Consider the following 18,317-nt stretch of genomic DNA (forward strand, 5'->3'; position numbering starts at 1 on the left):
TCCAGACAATGTTCTTGCAAATGTTATGAAAAGCAGAGTGTCACTAAACACAAAAGTTACTAGCCAATCTGCCTTACCTCCTGAACAAGGTGCCAAGTCAGGCCGTGGTTGGTGGAGTATTCCAGTTTCACCTGGTTGTCCATGTGAGGAGTAAATTGCTGTCCACAGCCCATCACCAAGTTGAATTGTATCATATATGAAGCTCCAATTTGCATGGACTGTGTTTCCACATAACGCATGCTAGAGGTTAATTTAGAATCTCCTGTAAAACTGAAAGATAAGGTAGAGAATCAGAACTCATTTCTGAAATAGCTCAAAAGGTAACATTCTGAAAGATTATGGTATTAACTACAGCTTTACTTCTGCAAACCTTTTATTCTGCAGACTATCACATAAGAAAGAGACCCAGGCATGGTCTTCACAAACCACTAGTAGACCCCAGACCCCAGTTTGAGAACCACTGAACTGTAAGTTATTATGATATTTTTTGTGTTACAGTAGTGTCTGGGAACCCTAATCAAGTATCAGGTATGATACAGATAAGCACCAGAGAAGAAAGTCTTTGCTTCAGAATGCTTACCATGCAGGTAAAGTTGTAATTTCAGACTAATACTAGGCAATGAAGATAACAAAAGATGACTGTACTTAAAATGTCTTTCTTACATATATTTGTAGTTAGTCCATTTGAATACAATCACCTTGTGACAAAAGCACAGTTCTTTTCTCCATTATACATTCCAGAACTAATATCCACAATGCATATTCCTATTGCATATCCTGCACTTATTCTGAGTGAATTACCAGAGGGTTATATGTATTTATAGTTTGGCAAATTGTTTTTGCCTCAGATCAGAAAATTTGAGACCAATAAAGCAAAGTCACAATAGTTCAATTGAACAAAATAAAAAAATTGAAAGTAGTAAGTCTGAGTAAGTATCTAAAGACCCCCTATCCATGTTAGTTGAGAAATCCTCCTTCCAAAACTGATGAGTATATGCACCCCATTCCTGGAATTTAAAATGAAAGCCTTTCTCCCCAACCCAAGTGTGAAACTTGACTGTGTGAACTACTGCAGGATTCATTATTAAACCCTTTAAGTTGATCTCTGATCTCAGAGAAAACTTCACTTCTTTGTTAATGCTGGTACATAGAGCAGAAGAAATTCTTACATGAGAATCTTGGTTTATCTAACTCGCAGGCCATTACTAAAATGAAATTCCAAAAGAAGTGTCCTATGGGAAAGGAGGATAGTCTATGTCTATGATACTCCAAGCAAAGCTTTTTTTCACTTGGAGGAAGTTTCAATATGGACTCATGGAGTCCTTTATCACCGACAAATTGCCTCCAGCTAAACAACAGTAACATTAAAGATATGATCTGTACCTCCTTTCCCACTACTTTTCCCTACAATTCTCCAGTGTATGTGTTTACTGCTGGACTCTACTTTGTGTGGGGAAACGTTCAGTTGGAATACATTTGAAGATGTTATAGAAAGATAGACTAATGTTTTTGGTACAAAAATAAATAGAAAGAGACATACATGAAGTGTGTTTAAAAACACTGTATTATAAATATTAGTTGTGAACTGATTTCTAGTTATGTACATAATTACAGATGAGCAGGCAGAGAAATAGCCAATACCCACATGTACCCTCAAAATAATCATTCTACCTGTAAGCACTCTGAACTAATTGGTACTTCTGGGAATGATATCACAATGAATGTCAGCCAATCGTCTTTGTAAACCGTGATGGGATTTGCAGATTTACTACACCTTCAAGGCCAGTACTTCCAGGAATAATAGAAAGCCACAAGGATATAACTGAGTGATAAGGCTAAATTGACCTAGAATATTAACATAACAGCCAGACTCCAAACTCTCATATTGGGACCAATCTTGCTCCAGCTGAAGATAGCAGAAGTGTTAGCATTTTACATCTCCTTGTGTCTGATACACATAGATAATCCCTAACTATATCATCATATTATATTTTAATTATGTGTATTGCATGAAAACAATATGCCTTATGTCACAAGTTGATGCTTAAAATAAAAGGAATAATCTCCAATGAAATACAAGCAAAATCTCAATCGTGTGTAATGCACTCACATTGTAAGGATTTGTCCATTCAGTTTTACTCCTTACTGATTGTGAATCTGGCCCATTATGAACAATTTCCCTCCCAGCACAGCATAACCATTTGCTCTCCCTTATGGGCTAAATAATAGTGTCATGATCTGGCCCAGTATGATTTACTGATATGCAGTTAGTTTAATTTACACCTATGGGAGTATCCCAAAGAAAAGGCTTTAAGTTAAGTTTGATAACTAACTCCAGTTAAACAAACAGAGGTGAATATTATAATTTATATTATGCTCCCACTATAATCAAAAAAACATGGGATTAATCATGCCTGTATATGACCATTCTGAAAAAAAGAACTGTGCAACTTATTTGTTTTTTAATGTGAAACTCTCTGCACTCAGTGTGTCCTAGATCCCTTCCGTATGTTGAATCTACTTACTATTATAAAGTATATGACTCAGATGTCAAACGGATTATAAACAGCAAATTTAGATTGTTGGTTATCTATAATCAAAAAAACCTCAAACAATAAAAGCAAATATTCCTAAAATAAAATTGAAGATTATTGGGGAAACTTTCCCAAAACTGTATGCAGAAACAGTTCCAGATTTACAGATTCCAAGCCAGAAATGAAAGCAACACAGACAATTAGAGGCAATCTTCTCTCCACTGAAAATGAGCTTTAGGATGACATGCTGTAAAATGATTTATTTCGTATTGACTATAGTTGTTCTAATGAAAAAGCAATTGTCAGAGTATTCTCAGGAGACCACTCTCAGTGCTACAGCTACCCATGCTCATGGAAAGTCATGAGTTAGAAAATGAGAACCAAATGGACTTTCATCTGGGAAAAGCCAACAATAATTAATTTAAGTACTAGCCATTTGTACAGACCTGTTATAAGTTTAAAATTTCCCTCGAGAGAAACAAGATCAGTGGAGGGCATAGTTCATGTCTTACAATGAGCCTGAAGAATACTTATCCAGCAATAAAATGCTGGTATTCCAAAAGCTTTACTTATTTATTTGGTACAAGAAAAGATCAAAATTTTTACCACTACAGAAAATTACTGACATGGCTGTAAATAAGACACTGAATTCAGTACTGCAATTTAAAAATTTTGATGTGGTCTTAGATGAAAATAAAGCAGAACTTTTGCTTTCCCATCTAATCTTGAAAAACCACATATGTTACATATGTCTAATGATAAGAGAGGGAGAACAATGTCATTAGAGTGCTTTCTTGCTAACTCTTTGATTAAGAACATGCAAACAATTTGAGTCCTGCCATGTTGTTCCATTTTAATGAGCAGTGAATACCTTCCTCATCCTTATTAAAGTAGTTAATGCTGCTTCTATAGTCCCATTATCACTGCCAGAGCACATTTTGTGTTGTTACCACAGCCAGGTCAACTTCTTATAGTTTGACAGATGATCAGAAAGTCAAATCAGATTGCTCAAATTTACTTGTTAATAAAACTCCTATGGTGCTGTTCTAGGTGTCCATGGGGATCTACAATTATTTATATTCCCTTGAGGGTTCTTATAATTACTATGATTGTACTTTCTCAAAGTCAATGTACCTATACCAATTAAAGCCATAGTAGGTTAAAAATGTTGCTCAGACTGAGATGAAACTATGCTGCTTGGGGTTTGATCAAAGCACAGATATTAAACTACTGTTATCTTACATTAACCTATGTATTATATTAAGACACTCCACAACTTTATTTGAACAGATATTAACAATTTACAAAAAGAACGTTGTTCATTATTGTACAAAAATATGTATTATGAAATTAAATTTGAAAGAATATTTAAAAAACTGTTCACTAAAATAAAATGATTCTATTCAAGTCACGTTGCTATTAATTAGACTTGTTTCACTGGTATATCTATACCATACCAGAAGAGATGACAAGATCTTACCAAGCTACTGGATCTGAAAATTACTCAAAGGTAGAAACAACAGCTCAGAAGTAAACTTTAAACTCATTCATCCTTCCCTTCTGCATTAATCCCTTCCCTGAACTTGTCTGAAAGGCTGCTATAGTACCTTCTGCTCATTCAAATCCCTTCCTAAGACTAACTTCTGCTATGGCGACTACAAGAAATTACCCAACTGATAATGGCTGGATAGTAAAGGAATGAGTAGGAATCAGTTTATAAAAATCCATATGATGTTTCTGTAAGGGGACTGTTATCCCCTTACTAACATTCAGGGGGGGTGTTTAGCTCCCAGCACTAAAAGGGGAGGGATCGATGGCAAATCAGGACCCTGAGACAGACAGTCCCCAGGAACAATGGCGAGAGGCTAATGCTCCAGGTCAGCCTAACAGACAGGGCGGGCAGGCTAATCAAAGAGACAGAAGGCCAGGGTGGGTCCTGTCCTCCGTGTGAGCTGAAATTGCCTGGGTCAGACAGAATGGGGCCGAGCTAAGGAGAGAGCAGGGGCCCAAGCTAAGCTGCTAGAAGCAGAGCTGCAGCCCAAAAAGCCAGAGCACAGCCCAGAGGGAGCAGAACTGCCCTGGGAGGGGAGCTGCAGCAACCAGAGCCAGAAGGGCCAGACAAGTAGCCCAGGAAGCAGGTGAGAGCAGAGTCACAGAAGCAGGCTGCAGAGCAGACGTGCCCTGGGAGCGGAGCTGTAGCAACTGGAGCCAGAGATGCCAGAGAAGCAGGCCAGGGAGCTGGAGGCAGAGCAGCAGCAGCAGCAGCGGTGCTGAGGCAGAGTGGAGCTAGGGCTGCAGCAGTCCGGAGCTGGGTGCGGTGAGCAGCTCGGGAGAGCGACGGGGACCCTGGGCAGTGGGCCTAGCGCCAGGAGATGCTTCAGCCAAGAGGCTCTGCAGACCAGACTTGGAGGGGGATCATAACCCTGACTGAGCAGGGGTGACACTGGGGAGAAGGGTCCTGCCACCCAGAGCCTGAGAGAGTGTGGCCACCACCAGAGCAACTGTCTGACCCGCAGCATCCTTGCAGCACAGCCAGGGCCTGAGAAGGAGGCCTGGGACCTACAAGGAACAGACTGTGAAGTGCCCTGATGTCCAGAGACACTGTTTGTGATGGTCCCTGCCACAGAGCGGGGTGATGTGTTTTTCTTTAACCTTTCCCATTTTTCCTTATTATTTTTTAAAATTAATTGTTAATTAAATAACTTGTATTTGCTTTAAATTGTATTGTATGATGTGATCAGTGGGTCAGGGAGGTGTGCAGTGCAAAGAGAGCATGTAGGGCTAGCCCTCACTGCAATTCTTATATCAATGCCGAGCACAGTATAGATGCCGAGATAAACAGTAATGCCAGACAAAATTACTTGCAACATTGCAGACCTTTCTCCTGTTCCAGAGAATAACTGTAATGTCCATGCAAACAAATGTAGAAATATAATTATTTGTCCTTTACTGGTTATTCTGTATCATAGAAGTAAAGTGATAACAACAGATGCCTTTATATTATCATTTTACTCATTTTGGGATCTACTTTCAATATATTGCGCAGGAAGTGTATTGTATGCGCATAGTTCTCATCAAAAGTAAATCTCTGTGTAATGCAGTGTAAAATTTACTCCTTATTATGAAAAGGTCATTGGTTCTATTGTTGTTAGTGATGTGTACATGGGGGATAATTACAATGAATAGGTACCAGAAAGATTAATATGCAGAAATCAATTAGCTCTTACCAGTACAAGGAAACTATCACTTTGTATATGATTCACTTATTATATTAAAATTAACTACTTGAATACAACACAAATGATCTATGTTCTCACCAAAGGGTCCAGTCATGGCCACAGCATGGTTGAATGTTTCCCAGGTAGAATCCCAGAGACTGAGTGACTTCTACTAGATTGGTGAAGTCTAGACTAATACTGTTGAAAAGCATGGAGGTCATGATGATCTCATCGATAGCCCATACATCTTCTCCCTGAGAAGAATGATACGGTTGCCACCATCTGAACTGAATACCAAATTGTCTTGCATCTTCTGGTAGCTCCACAGAAATTATTCTGAAAAACAAACCCAAGTTCTTATTAACACTGTCATTATACATAGTAATTTTGTGGGAATCCAAAATAGTTCATTTTTATTTTAAAGTACATACAGAATCTAAAAATTATGCCCTAATTCAGCCTGAGGTCTACACTGGGGTTTCTACTGCTGTAGATGGACTCAAAGGCAGAAAAAGTCAGGGGCAGCGAGTTGGAGTTAGAAAAACAGCCATAACATCTACTCTGTCATGGGACCTTGGACCTGCAGGAGACCCACACATCCCTAACACTGGATGCATCAGGTGCAGCAAAGGAGGCCAAAGGTTCCATTGATTCAGCATAGCCCCACTATAGCATTTGCCATGCTGCTGCTAAGGAGCTCCAGGAAGATTTTAAAGCTTCCTTTCCATGTGATGTGAGAAACATGGAGGGAGGGCAAGTGAGTGCAACAGCTCTTGTTTCACTAGAACTGAGATTTGAGCTACAACACAAAGGCTCATATTGGCACAAGGAGGGGCAATATATATCTCCCACCATTAGCTTCAATGTCTCAATCCCTATGTATTTTGTTTTGATCTGATAAAATACATGTGGTTTGTGTGCTCTACTCCTTAGTGTAGGAATACTTTTAATTTCAAATTTATTTTCAGTGCAGCATACAGTGAAGTTGTGCATTCACTTAGAAGAACTGACCCTAGCAAATTCTCATCTTGAGGACCAATCAAGATTAATCTTGTCAAGCAGAGAGATTATGTGTAGTCTTGTGTGGCATACACATTTCTTTTATGGCTCTGTAGAAATTTTATTGTAGGTCAGCCCCATGAGCTTACTGTGCTGTGCAAGGTCACTTGATTTGTCATGGCAGCTATGACAACAAACCTGTACCTGACAAACTGTGAAGAAAATTAAGAATAATATCTAATTTCCAGGAGTAATTATTGTATATAGCAGCAGGAAACATACATTAATTGCCACGGCAATGACACCTTCTTGAAAGTTCCATAAATCACTAGTACCATGCTGCTCATGTACAACATATAAGGTGAGATGTGAAGCGGAATGGCAAAATGGACATTTGTCTCCATCGCTGTACAATTAATTGCTGGCAAAGGAGTTTTCAGTAAATTTATTCTGAGGCTCATATTTTTTCTTTTTTTTTTAAGAGGAAATTTAAATACAATAACAAGCCAGATGAAGTGAAAACATTTTATATTCTTAGCACTAATTTTTTTTCCAGATTTTATGATTATTCAAGGTTTGTGGTATAATCTTTTGTTCTCTGTGATGTGTGAATTTGTCTTGTACCTTTAGATATCTTTGCATAAAACCACACAGTGAAAACCACCTGCTAAACTGTTTTTGTGAAGCCTAATTTATGTGTTAAAACAGCTGTGCAATGTCACATTTATTTTAAAAAAATAACATGTTAATTGATTAGCAGGAAAAATCAAATTCTGTGACTAAACAAGGGACTTTTGGGAAGCACTGGGAAATAAATGTAGACCACGGAGTCAAGATAAACACTTGCCAAAAAAGCTTTATTGAGGATCTAGGCTCATGAGATGGCATCCAGGATCAGCAAGCACAAACAGTTTGTGAAAGAGGTACACTGAAAAAATAGCTCAGTTATAAACATGGAAGGATATTTAAATAAGACAGCAACATCACCTGGGTTGCAATCACTGAGTGGTCAAGTAATGCTGTAGAATCTGCTCAAAGGCTGATTGAACAGGTTCTGCACATGTTCTTTTATGATGGGACGTAGGAAGATGAAACGGTGTTCTCGGGCTTTAAGAGCACCAGTGGAACTACTCCACAGCTACTACTCAAGGTTGTGATAGTGGCTATGGACACTACATTCCCTCTGAGAGAGGAACTTTTTGCTAGGGATCTGTGCAGTGCAGAGGTGGGCAAATTACGGCCTGCAGGCCACATCCAGCCCACGAGACTATCCTGCCCAGTCCCCAAGCTCCTGACCTGGGAGGCTACCCTTGGTCCCTCCCCTGCTATCTCCCCTTCCCCTCAGCCTCAGCCTGCTCACTCTGCCACTGGCGCAGTGCTTTGGGCAGTGGGGCTGTGAGCTCCTGGGGCAGCGCAGCTGCAGAGCCTGGCCTGACCCAGTGCTCTGTGCTGTGCGGTAGTGGCAGCATGGCCCGGCTCCAGTTGGCCAGTGCGGCTGTAGTGCTGCCAGCCACCGGAGCTCCAGGCAGCACGGTAAGGGGGCAGGGAGAAGGAGGTGTTGGATAGAAGGCAGGGAAGTTTGGGGTGGTGGTCAGGGGGTGGGGGTGTGGATGGGGTCGGGGTGGTTGGGGGAGAACGGGGTTGAATGGGGGTAGGGGTCCTGGGGGTGGCAGTCAGGAAGGAGGGGGGTTGGATGGGGGGGCAGGGGTTTCGGGGACAGTCAGGGGACAGGGAGAAGGGGTGGTTGGATGGTGCAGGGGTCCTGGGGGGGGCGTCAAGAATGAGAGGAGGGGTTGGATTGGATGGCAGGGATCCGAGGGCAGTCAGGGAACAGGGAATGGGGGTGTGTGGATGCTGCAGGAGTCCCAGAGGGGCCATCAGGGAAGAGGGGGGTTGGATAGGGCAGGAGTCCTGAGCGGGGGCAGATAGGAGGTGAGGGCCAGGCCATGACCCCCTCCTCTAACCGGCCCTCCATACAATTTATGAAACCCGATGTGGCCCTCAGGCCAAAAAGTTTGCCCACCTTGGTGTAGTGGATTTTAGGACCTAGCTCCTTTATAGCACTTGAACGTGCAGGAGGAATAAAATCTTTCTGCGTGGCTTCTTTGCTAGGACTTGCTCTAACCCCTTACAGTAGAACCATGCCAGTTCTGCCCCTTCAATGGCTGAGATGGGTATCTTATTCCAACCCCCCTGTTTTCAGTTTGTAACTTTCTAAATAAGGGTGGAGAGGCACTAAATAGGTCCTACTAAATAAGGAATTAACTTCAGCTCACCTTCCTCTCCTTGGTTTCAAACCAAAGATACATTTTTGAGAAAGTTTGCGAAAAATCTACTCAATCATTTTAAAGTTAGGGGTGCAGAAAATACATATTTTCTACTTTAAAGACAACGTTCAACCTAAATAATTATCCCCATTTTACAAATGAGGAAACTGAAGCACAAAGAGATTAAGTGACTTGCCCAAGGTCACACAGGAAGTCTGCGACACAAATAGGACCCAGCTCTCCTAACTCTCATGTACATTGACCACAAAACCAACCCTTTCCCCACCAAAGAAATCCTTGTCCACAAAGAGTATCAAACCTACAGGGTAGAGTTTTCAAGGCACAGAGGGTAGTTAGGGGCTGAACCTCCACTGAAAGCCAAAAGAGTTGTTGAGCATGATACTTTGTTTCTCACAAGCCAATAAAAATGAAGTAAGCTGAGGAGAGATTGCACTCACGGGCCATTAAAGAACACTCTGCTCAGCACACAATATGAAGCACTGAGCAGCTGCCAGCATGAAGTAAGACTTTCTTAGGACCCTGGACACATTTCTATTTTAGTGGCTGACTCCAATGCCTGCTATTTAATTCCTTTTGCATCTCTTAAACTCACATATGTAGTTGCTATTCCTAGCTGGCAGTAACAGTAACTGAAAATCCTAAAAGTAATCACTACACACATCACTAATATATTGATGATAAAGAAAAATTAACTATTTACTTGCCTGTAAAAATACACTACTAACCCCCACGACAGGGTACAAATAGAACAGGGAACACTGAAAGGCTATACAGTGCATATGTTAACGTGTATCTACGTTTACAACAGCTTCTCTTGTTTGACTTTGATTTGCAAGTGATAGATAAAAAAGGAGGGAAATTCTTACTGATGACTTTTCCACTGCAGAGAAGAAAGGTGTTCTAAGTACTATTACCACATACCATTAGGCCTTTTTGAAAAACCAGCTGAGAGACCTTTGCTCTGATCTCATTCTTTCAAGCTATGCACATACCTAATATTGAAAAACTACCGCTGTTCTTAGAAGAAAAATGTTGCTGTCAAATAGCAGTAGATTACGTGCACTTTCCAGCAGAACATTAAATATGTAATTTTTTCATATGACTGAAGATTAATTAAATTTCTGGATACAGATTGACTGCCAAACTTTACAGGAGTCCATCTGTTACCCAAAAGTAGTTATTTTTAGATAACAACATACAAAGGTGAAGCTTTTTTCATGTTCTTAATCATAATAACTGTCAGTATTACCTTCAGGTTTGCATGGCTGTTCATTTGTTCCATCTTCTCATAATCTAGTAAAAACTTGGGAAAACCTTTATAACATGCATGTTTCGACCATATATTGGGTCTATGTTGAGCTTAGTCCTTAGTGCCACCAGAACAACAGAAACTAAACAGCTTATATGGATCATCAAATAGAAAAAAGGGTGCCAGCACCAATGTAAATTACTACCTTTATATATGAAACTTGATTAAAATCAGTTACCGGTATGCGCATTTTCCTTTTTATTATAAAAAATTAATAACACTGTATATTAAAACCCTTGAGGAAATATAAATCCTAGTTGTAATTTTGGATCTAAAAATTAGAAACAGCACCATATAAAATATATATGTGACTGTAATAAAGGATGTAAAAGAAAATTTTGAAAGGGGATTATTAGTATTAGAGTTTATATAATCACTCTCTAGTACACATTTAAAACTTCAGAAATTAAAGCCTACATAAAGAAGATCCAATCAAAGACAGTCATTGCCCTCATTTTATGGGGTATACTATTTATTACTCCAAATAAATATTTTAATGTCACAGAATTGGTTACATTGTAATGTGCTTAATAATCTTTTCTATTGTCTAGTTATTACATTAGTGGGAATAGTGAATCAAATCTTTCCTTGATATAGGTTCATCTGTGTTTGATAAATGTACATTTTAATTACAATTTAACAATAGTCAGCAACTAGGGGAAAATATATAGATGTATAAGAACCCAAAGCAATTTTTATTTAGTGCTTAGCTAGAATGCAGGGTGGAAAAGCCCAAAAGGTTCTGATTCTGAAAAGCACTCAGCCATGTGCTTAAGTGAATTCAATGGGGCTTCCCATGAGCTTAATGTTAAGCATGTGCTTAAGTGCTTTCCTGAATTGCAGCCAAACATGAGTGGTCAGTCAATGGCAGCATGGCTGTATAATAAACTGGGCCAAAAAAGAAGAGGCGTCTTTCTGTTTTGATGGCTCAGGATTTTCAAGATTTCCCTGAAGAACTTGAGACATCCTTATGGTTAGACCATGCCCTTGCCTCCTTCTTAGGCCCACAAACTCCTAGCCCAAGCGAATAATGTGGTAGGATGCCTGTGGGTTTAACGCTGTGCATATTTTATCTTAACCTTTCCCTTCCCGTGACTATTTCCATGGGAGAGAATAGTGTTGGCTCAAGCAAATCTGAGGTCTTCTTTGAGGCCATTATTCCCCTCCTCCTTTAATCTGCTGCAAGGCCAGAGATTCACTGTGAAACTTTCTTCCTTCTCTTACACAACTGCTCCAATTTGTTCTGCCATATACTCTGGAAGGTTGTTCCTAAATATCTATTTTAATATGGATAGGCAAAAAAGGAATGTTTTCAGAACTGGTGCATATGTTTGTGGAAGGAGATGAAGGCACAGAATGCTCAGTTAGCAAGGAGTAACCCACCTTTCAAACCAGACCTGGACCCCCTGCAGGTTTGGCAGCACAGTTTCAACTTGTCCAAGGAGGGGATGATACAGACTTTAACATTTTATTGTTGTATTAACAACAGAAAAGTGGCAAGGGCTTATTGTATGAAGGAAAAATCACTGATGCTCGTCTGCACCTCATTTTTCCTTAGCTCAGCTTTCCAATACACTGGAAACAACTTCAGTTCTGTTTGGGATAAGCAATCTTGGGCTAAACTGAACCCGGTGTAAGCAGATGCAACCACACTGAAGCCAACTTGCTTACACTAAGGCTGAATTTCCTTGCCAACATGCTCAGAATACTCTGATTTTCTGTAACACAATAAATTGGTCAGTGTAGATTGTATAAATTAGTTCCCCTACATCTCGGTACAAATATATTTACACTCTATACTGCTGCAAATTACTGCTTACAATATTAGCTGTCTTTAGATATCCCTTTTCATAATTATAATCCATATACCTTGGCTCATGATAGTTGAGATAAGAATAATGTTCCAATAGTTTCCATGTAATCCCATTGTCATATGAATAATGTAGTAACACTCCTTCTCCTGGTTGATCAGGTGCTTTGCATGTACTCAGCACAGACTTGCTTCCCAAGCGCAGAGTGAACTGGAGGAACCTAGATCAGAATTATATAAATATTGGTAGGGTACCATTTATATAGTATTTTTTCCTAATCACATTTTCTGATCTTAAAAATCTAGCCAAATTTTGAGAAACAGCATTTATGAGTTTGTAGCTGAAATGGTTTTTACAATCAAGTAATGCAATGTGGCATATATATTTTTTAAATGCCAATCATTACAACATTTAATTATTTATTAGGCACTGGAGGGGAGGAGGAGATACTGAATGGATCTAATCAGCTGCCACAAGCTGTCAAATAAATACAACCTTATACATAATTAATTAGCACTTGGCTCTGACATTCAGTTTTGATATTAACATTTCATATTTTCTAGCCTGGCTATATAATAACTGCCCCCACATCTGTTTAATACTCATGCTATTTACAAAACAGGGGAAATGAAAGGACTATAGCCTATTCTACACAATCAAAATTAAAATATGAAACAAAATGTTCTATAATTTTGCTCATACCACAAGAGAGGTTAAACAAAACAAAAAGTGAAGAAGACCAGTAAATTCTATTACAAATATAGTCTCTAGGTTTGTTTATAGCACATTACTATTCTTTCTTATTCACCTGGACTGTGAGCTGTCAAGAAAAGAAGTGATCAGTTGACGTCTTCCATCTTTGTTAAAAACCAAGGCCTTGCCACTTGCTAGGACTCCACAGCCAAAGCTGACTTCAGCACCACGGATAGAGTAAAAATTGTGATAGGATGAGAGCCTGGAGCTGCCAAAGCTTTCTGAAATAAACACGGGGAAGGTCTGGGAAGCCATTTCACATGCAGGTCCTGAGTACCCAGGGTCACACCTATAAGAAAAATATATTAAAAACATAATTAATCCCAAATAAATGTTTTAAACCTTCTTCTCCCCTGTGGAAGATCAAGATACAGTTTTGCAACCAAACATAACTGTTGTAAACTTTTAAAACCTTAAAAATAAAGTCCATTGATTCTCTCAAACCTAAAGTGAGAGACTCTTCAAAATAAGTCATACTGTATTCAAAATATTCTTATGGATGATGTATTTGTTTTGGTCAATATTTACCCTTTGGGTGAAAAAAAATTGCTATTTATCTAAATAGAAGTCAATATTTACATATTGTAAAATAAAAATATAGAGATAGTCTATTTCTTGTTTGTGGTACTAACATCCTACTGCCAGGGCCGCCCAGAGGGGGGGCAAGTGGGGCAATTTGCCCCAGACCCCCACGAGAGTTTTTCGGGGCCCCTGGAGCGGGGTCCTTCACTCGCTCCAGGGGCCCTGGAAAACTCTCGCAGGGCCCAGGCCCCCAGAGCTTCTTCTGCTCCAGGTCTTTGGTGGCAGGGGGCCCCCCACCGCCAAAGACCTCAGGCCCCCTGAATCCTCTGGGCAGCCCTGCCTACTGCCACTGCCCATGTTAGTTTGCTACTATGTAACTGTAACAGATCAAATGTGATTACAGCTAACGCCACACAATGCAACAGAACTCAGAAAATATTTAGAACAACATCTTCAAAAGTGGCTAATGATTCTGAGTGCCTTGAGTTTTAGCAAGACACCCTGAAGGAGCCTGACTTTCAAAAAGCACTGCCCCTCTGAAAACCAGGCTGTTTTTGGTCTTAATATAAAGATTCTAGTCTGTTCAACAATGGCACAGTTTAATGGAAAATGGAAAAGCCACAATTTACCAATAAAAAAAAATAGAAAAAAGCATCAGTGTAATTTCTAGCAGGTAATACAGTACATTTCAAAATGAATAGGTGGGCCAAATCTCTCCAGGTTTAATAAAAAAGAAAATTATTAGATAAAGTCATTTAGAAATTTACTATTAAACTTATGTTGTATTCATAATTTGATGCATTTCAGATGCTACATTAGCTGATTTTACATTTAGCCTTCATAGAATTACAAGGGCTGAAATGAAAATAATTTCAATTTTCAGTTTACAAAGTAAATTGCATGACAAAAAGTGAACACACCACCTCTGGTATTATTATAGCCCTTACCTGCAGCCATTTCTAGTACATTTTCCTCGCCCTGAGCAGAATCTGAGGCAAGATGGACCAATATAAACTGCAGAAAAAAGCAATTGGTTAAATTAAAGGTTATATTATGTGACAAAGAAAGATAACAACACCCTGTTGAGCATATGGGTCTGATCTTGCAAACAGATATTAGTGTTTCTCTGTAGTACCATTGACAGGAATGGGACTACCTGAACGAGTAATGATGCACTCTGTGGTACCTCTCTGGAGGACTGAGTAAATAAATATTGACTGATCAGGGAGACCCATGGATAACCTATTGTATACCGGATGCTGTATATTTGTGTCCACTCTCAGTCTGACGTGCTGGAGATGTTTTAATATATGCACCTATTTTGTTTCAAGATTCCTAAAGAGGAGACTAGATGTAGCTGGCTTGTCTGAGCATTTCTTATCCTTCCCCTTTCTCCACCTTATTTTGGGTATGTAGTCGTCCCATTAGCATTGCTGCAAAATTTTGAAGGTTATCCCTTATCTGACTGAAATTAATGGCAACACTCCTGTAGGACTCAGTGGCACTGGGATCTAGCCTCAACTTGTGAGAGGGAAATATTAATATCATGCATTTTTAGTAAGAGAACTGTATTAATATTTCATTTGCATTAAACAAAAATGAAAATCATATGCACTGAATAACCATTCCAGGCCCCTGACAACATACTACTATAGCTCACCATTCTCCTGTCAGAGTAGCTTTTCTATTTGCAAGACAACTTTCATATTCAGTGATACAATACGAGGGTAGGATGGTTGGGATCATCACAGTGTGGTTTTTATGGGATAATCCAAATGAATACATTTGCTAACTATCTTGGAGGTAAATTTTTGTAAGTCTGAAGTTGAGAAACCAGTAGCATTAACTGGAGCCAGGGACAGTGCAAGTACATAGGGAATATGCCCTTATACCATACCTCTGTAAATGCAGCACAATCCTGAATGGACACAAAGACTCTCCTGCGCCGATTACCAACTACATAGAGCTGTGGCACTTATATAGTGACTTCTGGAATGTTATCAAAACATACCTGACACTAGATTGAGAGGATCAGTTCATCCTTTCTTTCTTAAACTTCTGCCCATCCTGGCAGTGTATGAGCTCTTTTCACGCAGCAATGGCAATCTTCCCTGCAGACTTCATGGAGTCTGTCTAGCTTTTCTCCCTTTTTGGATGTAAAAACTCTGTTCTGGATAGGGTTATGTTATCTGCTTGTTTGATTCATTTATTTGACTTAGCTGTGCTGTGCTGTGAATGTCATTCTTATCATGTCAGTAAAGCTTTATTCAAGTTGAAGGTTCACAACACTTTCTAAAGAGGGTCGGACTCTGGATTTTGTGAGTCTTAATACATATTTGAAAAGAGGTCTGGAGAGCTAAAAGGTCAGTGTATTGAATCTTTCAAATTCTTCTCGCTCTCCATCCGACATTTTTAACTGGCAAGCTGTGCTATGAATGTGGATGATTTGTCAACATATATGGATTGGATCCTACTAAGTGCTGAATGCCTTCAATTCCACTGACATCTATTCAAGCTGAGAGCACTCAGCACCCTGGAAGACCAGGCTTTCCAGGCCTGATCCAAAGTCCATTGATGCCAAAGGAAAGACTTCAACAAGTTTTGGATTGGGTACTTAGTGGATAGCTGGCTGATACGTTTGCCTGCATGCTAGTCTGCTCAGTGTTTAAAATCCTTTGACAGAACTACATTTACTGCATAACTATTAGTTCAGCATATTTTGTTCTAAAAATGATAGTTTAATGGATTTATGGTGAAATCCTGATACCACTGAAATCAACGGGGGTTTTGCTATGGACCTCAAAAGGGGCATGACTACACCCTTAATCATTTTGTATATATTTTTTATTCCTGGCTTTCCAGAACAGAAGAATGCAGAGATTTCGGGGAACATGATGAGAAGCATGTGAAAAATGGGCTTAGACCATTGGCACCATCTGCACTCTTTTTTTATTTCTAGCTCCATAGTTTTATTTCTAGCTCCATATCAAGGGCAAATATTAAGTAGGATATTTACACTGTATTATATTTATACTATATTATATTTATACTTAATATGGTCTTGAAACTGTAGTCCTTACACAGGGAAAACTCTCAGTGGGAGTCAGACCTGCATAAGGTCTGCATTACTGAGCCCTAGCACTACTGAGGAGATAGTCTCAGCATGGCTCCTACATTTACCTCACGGAATTGACAGAGTTACAACATTAGGAAGTCAAAGAAGAAGTGGGGAAACAGTATTACAGATGAATAAGTACTAATCTAAAGACACAACTCATCCCAAGGAATTTCATCTGAGCCATTGGGTGATAAAAGTATTATGCACACTGCTGAAGTTAACAAATGGAATCAAGAGGAAAAGAAAAATTTCACATCCAAACAAGAAAGCTCCTGAAAATGCATAGACTTAGAGTAATGGATATCAGTCAAGACACAGCCAGGATGTACATCAGACAACATGATGGAGGAAAAGGTCTGCTATCTGTGGAGGAAGCAATTGACAATGAAAAATATCAGAGGGGTAGCCATGTTAGTCTAGATCTGTAAAAGCAGCAAAGAGTCCTGTGGCGCCTTTTAGACTAACAGACAAATTGGAGCATGAGCTTTCGTGGGTCAATACCCACTTCGTCAGATGCATCATGAAAAATATAACACCCGTAAATATGAGGCATCAGCCAACATAAAAGATCATGTGGCATGCATTCCAGCCCAAGAAACATAAAAAAAGGAGAAAGCAAATCACCAAAGAAAGACTAGAAAGATTTACAGAGAAATCAATGTGATGGACAGAGATCAAAGCCATTAGTGATCAAAGATTAACAAGCTTATGACTTGTAGAAGGATACTTCAAAAGAGAGACAGTGAGCCTCACTATGACTGCACAAGAGCAATCATTAAGGGTTGGTTACATACTAAACAAAACTGGCCAACAGAACTGCTCCCTGAACTGCAGAATGTGTTCTGAAAAAGAAAAGATGCTGGAACTTTTGTTGAGCGCCTGCAGGAGCCTGACTGGAAGAGAATTTATGAAGAGACACAATGAGATTGCCAACTGTCTGAACTGGAGCCTCTGTGGCAAATATGGATTTAAACAAAATATGCAAAATTAGGACCCACCAATTTGAAAGTGCTCTGGAGAATGAAGATTTTATGGGATCTGGCAATTGTCACAGACTAAACAGTGCAGGCCAACAGGCCAGAAATAGTGGTTGTAGAAAAGAAAACAAACAAGACCGTGTTAATTGGCATTGCTGTGCCAGCAGACAAACATAAAAAGAAAACAAGAAAAGAAGATAGTTAAATATGAAGAGCTATTCCATGAAGTGGAACAATTATGAAAAACTAGAACAAAAATGATCCATTGATCTGTGAAGCATTTGGAGCAATCCCTAAGGGTATGGATGAGCAGCTCAAGAACATGTCAAGAGTGGAAGACATCACAGTCATCAACTCTTTGGCACTGCAAGAAGTTTAAGAAAAGTCAAAAGAGAACTGCAGGAATTCTGCAGCGGGTTTAACAAGATTCCTGACTACTCGAACCTATACAGTTAGTTCATGATCAGGATTTATTGGCAACTCCTGGAGATAAATTTTAGACAGTTTTCCCCTTAAAGGTCTGATATGCTGTGAAGGCTATTTTTTTAAAAGAAGAAAAATCCCCATGATGTAATACTGGGCTAATTATATTTTTGAATTAACAATCCAAACCCTGTATTTTCTTCCTATTGTAAAATTTCTGTAGACTTGCATTGACGGCATCATTCTGTTGTTTCCAGAAACTTGCACTGACAGCTACATTTTGTATTTCCTTATATAGTAACTCATCTTTCATAGACTTCAGTGTTTTGACTTACCCTTAATTTTGCTTAATTTTTGACATAATG

General features: G+C 39.4%; 1 protein-coding gene across 1 annotated transcript in view; it reads right to left on the reverse strand.

The window, feature by feature from the left end:
* The window catches only part of RELN (reelin), a 468,247-nt gene that overhangs the window by 134,066 nt on the left and 315,864 nt on the right, over nt 1–18,317 (reverse strand). Inside the window, exons 17-21 of the mRNA XM_032796143.2 lie at nt 14,382–14,448; nt 12,968–13,201; nt 12,218–12,379; nt 5,852–6,088; nt 78–270 (exon numbers count right to left, since the gene is read on the reverse strand). Of these exons, the coding sequence (XP_032652034.1) occupies nt 78–270; nt 5,852–6,088; nt 12,218–12,379; nt 12,968–13,201; nt 14,382–14,448 (893 nt within the window). The remainder of the gene's footprint in view (nt 1–77; nt 271–5,851; nt 6,089–12,217; nt 12,380–12,967; nt 13,202–14,381; nt 14,449–18,317) is intronic.

The sequence above is a fragment of the Chelonoidis abingdonii genome, chromosome 1 (genome assembly GCF_003597395.2).
Source record: "Chelonoidis abingdonii isolate Lonesome George chromosome 1, CheloAbing_2.0, whole genome shotgun sequence".
Taxonomy (NCBI): Eukaryota; Metazoa; Chordata; order Testudines; family Testudinidae; genus Chelonoidis; species Chelonoidis abingdonii.